Genomic DNA, 3455 nt, shown 5'->3' on the forward strand with positions numbered 1-3455 from the left:
TATATATATATATATATATATATATATAATTTTTTTTTGTTTGTTTGTTTTTGTGTGGTGCTGGGGATTAGAACCCAGGGCCTTGTGCATTCAAGGTAAGCACTCTACCAACTGAGCTATGTCCCCAGCCCTAAATGTTAAGATTTTTTATCTGAATTACTATTAGAATAGTAACTGGGATGGGGAAGACATTGGGGTGAGAAAGCAGATGTGGAAGGGGTAGTTAGCAAGTTGTACTTTTGGACTATTGGCATAACTCAGTGGTAGAACGTTTGCCTAGCATGAATGAGGGCCTGGGTTTAATCCCCAGTATCACCAAAAAATTGTTCTGCTTATAGACACACCATAGTGAGTATTCAGGTGAAAAAACTAGTCTGGAAGTTAGGATGGAGAAGAATGCTGGTGATAGGAGCCTCAGTGTGATCTTACTTAGTACAATATACAGTTGAACATCACAAATTAATGGTAAAGAGAACATGACCTTCAGTTAAATGCTTTGCTCTGTTGCTCCTGAAAACCAGATAGATTGTATCAACTATATTGCTAGATAAAATTGACCTCTGATTGGTGAATTGCATCTGGATTGAGACGATTATGAAAGCTTCATGAGTTGGCTGTGTTTAGGCTTGCCTGAGTACTACTGCTCTTAGACTAACGTGTACCTTGCGAGACATTGGCCATTGTGGAGCATGAAGCTTTTGAGTCAGGGCAGCTCCTGCACCTGTTTGATGTGGCTCTCATGTCCCTTGAGCTTGTGCTGTGTCATGTAGAGAGTTAAAGAACATAGCTCCCAGGTGGCCGGGTGAGCTGTCACTTGCATGAACAACTGCAAAGACTCCCAGTCAGAGGAACATATGATGTTGCCCATCTAGCAAGCTGTGGTTCCTGTCCTGTGTTCCGAGTTTTCAGGTGTCAGGGGTGTCTTATGGTATTCTTTTTGTAGCACTGGAGATTGAATCCAATACCTCATACATACTAGACAAGCACTCTACCACCATCCCCAGCCCTTTCAATTTTTAATTTTGAGACAGTTTTAATAAGCTGCCCAAGCTGAACTTGTACCTGTGATCCTCCTGCCTCAGCCTCTGCTCCTAATGATAGTCTTTTATATATATATTTTTAGTTGTTGATAGACCTTTATTTTATTTATTTATATGTGGTGCTGAGAATTGAACCCTGTGCCTCACACATGCCAGGCAAGTGCACTACCGCTGAGTCCCAGCCCCCTAATGATAGTCTTTTGACATGTCTGTTAGTAGCGGAATAATCTCACCTGGTGATGAATTTCCCTTTGGAGGCATTAGTGATTTTGATATAATTAAGGAAGATTTTTAGTCACCATCTCTGTCTCACTTAATGTTCACTTAATTCTCTGTAATCTTGTGGGGGGAAAATAGAAATCTTTCAGGGAAATGGATTCATATTGTTTACCTTTGTCTTGAGGCATTTGCTTTGAATCTGCTAGCAACCAATAAACAAAAGGTGTATATGGTGGTGCAGATGTCTTGGATGAGCAATGGAACTAGTTACGCCTTGAAAATAAGAAACTTATGTCTAGAACCTAGCACGGCATCTGTTGAAATACCACCATATCAGATATTGATGGGTTATACATTTACATTAGTGAGAAAAACGTGTGGTGCTTGTTCTCCTGGAGTTTATAGGCACTTTGTGAATATTAGCTGGTTGGCTAATATTATACTATAATTTAGTGTCTGTTGTTTTTTTCAAGTACCTTTTCATTTTCCTACTTTTAATTTTTTTATGGGATTAGCAACAGGAATTCTTCAGGAATTGATTTATTTAATTGAATAGAATGTTCTCAAAAGAGCATTTTTGTTTTGTGTTTGTATTTTTAGTGTAGATGACTTGAACCTAGCTCCTTGCACCTACTAAGTAACATTCTACCACTGAGCTATACCCCCAGCCATGAAAGTATTTAGGTAGGTAACAAATATCATTTTGTTCCACTTTTGTTTAATCTCTATTTTATTTATTTTCAGTGCTGAGCTTGAAACCAGGGCCTTGAGCATGCTACGCAAGTGTATTCCACTGAGTCATATTCCCAGCCCTCTATTTTATGTTAAAGTTAGTTAATTGCTCCATCTTCAAAAGTCTTTTTTTTCCTTTTTTCTTTTCTATTTTTTAAATTTATTCTACTTAGTTGTCCATGATAGCAGAATGCATTTCAATTTATTGTACACAAAGTGTAAATGGAGCGCAACATTTCAATTCTCTGGCTGTGTACAGTGTAGACACACCATTCGTACAATCATACATGTACCTAGGGTAATGATGTCCATCTCATTCTACCATCTTTCCTACCCCCATAAACCCTCCCCACCCTCCCTTTTGCCCAATCCAAAATTCCTCCATTCTTCCCTTGCCCCCACCCCCTCATAGATCAGCACCCACTAATCAGAGAAAACATTTGTCCTTTAGTTTTGGGGGGATTGGCTTACTTCGCTGAGCATAGTATTCTCCAACTCCATCTATTTATCTGCAAATGCCATTATTTTATTCTCTTTTAATGCTGAGTAATATTCCATTGTATATATATACCAGTTTCTTTATCCATTTATCTATCAAAGGGCATCTTGGTTGGTTCCACAGTTTAGCTATTGTGAATTCAACTGCTATAAACATTGATGTGGCTATGTCACTATAGTAGGCTATTTTAAGTCCTTTGGGTATAGACCAAGGAGTGGGATAGCTGGGTCAAATGGTGGTTCCATTCCAAGTTTCCTGAGGAATCTCCACACTGCTTTCCAAAGTGGTTGCACCAAAAGCCTTTATTTTTCTTGTTATGGTCTTTAACTTCTGCATAAAATGAAGGACATAAAAGCCACATAAGTAAGTAGTTTCTACATGAAACTCAATGAGGTAAAAATTTGTTGAGTGTGGAAAGGTAGAAAGTTTGGGTTATTTTGTGCATATCAGTCTAAAATTATTGTTTTCATTTACTTTTATAAAGTTTTTTTTGTGTGTGTGATTTGAAATATTGGTAGCTTGAATTCCTTTGAGCCAAGTTAAAAATAAAACATGGCTTGCTTTGATTTTTCTCTATGGCAAATACACTGTTTCCCCACTTGGTGGCACCTTCTGTTCATTTCTAAGTAATATGTTCCTTCTCAGTGTAATGCACTTATCTCTCCTTATGATTTATTTTCTTATTAAAATTAATGTTTAATTACTCAAGTAATACATAAATATCTTCTCTAAAAATAACAGTATATAACTGGACAGGGTGGTACACAATTATAATCCCAGCTACCGGGGAGGCAGGAGGACAAGGCCAACCCCCGCAACTTAGTGAGATGCTGCCTCAAAATAAATTTTTTTTTAAGGGTTGGGGATGCAGTTCAGTGGTTTTTGTGCTTGCACAGCATGTACAAGGCTCTGGGTTTGATCCCTGGTGCCACAAAAAAAAAAAAAAAAAAAAAAAAAAAAAAAAA

General features: G+C 37.7%; 1 protein-coding gene across 3 annotated transcripts in view; it reads left to right on the forward strand.

Annotated features, from left to right (window-relative positions):
* Ndufa12 (NADH:ubiquinone oxidoreductase subunit A12) overlaps positions 1-3455 on the forward strand; it is a 30382-nt gene that overhangs the window by 15247 nt on the left and 11680 nt on the right. The window contains exon 4 of one of the 3 annotated variants that reach the window (XM_048803854.1): positions 1860-1943. The exons of the other annotated variants lie outside the window; for them this stretch is intronic. Coding sequence (XP_048659811.1) covers positions 1860-1896 — 37 coding nt within the window. The 3' untranslated portion in view covers positions 1897-1943. The remainder of the gene's footprint in view (positions 1-1859; positions 1944-3455) is intronic. 3 annotated transcript variants of the gene reach the window in all.

Source organism: Marmota marmota, unplaced genomic scaffold (genome assembly GCF_001458135.2).
Source record: "Marmota marmota marmota unplaced genomic scaffold, marMar, whole genome shotgun sequence".
NCBI lineage: Eukaryota > Metazoa > Chordata > Mammalia > Rodentia > Sciuridae > Marmota > Marmota marmota.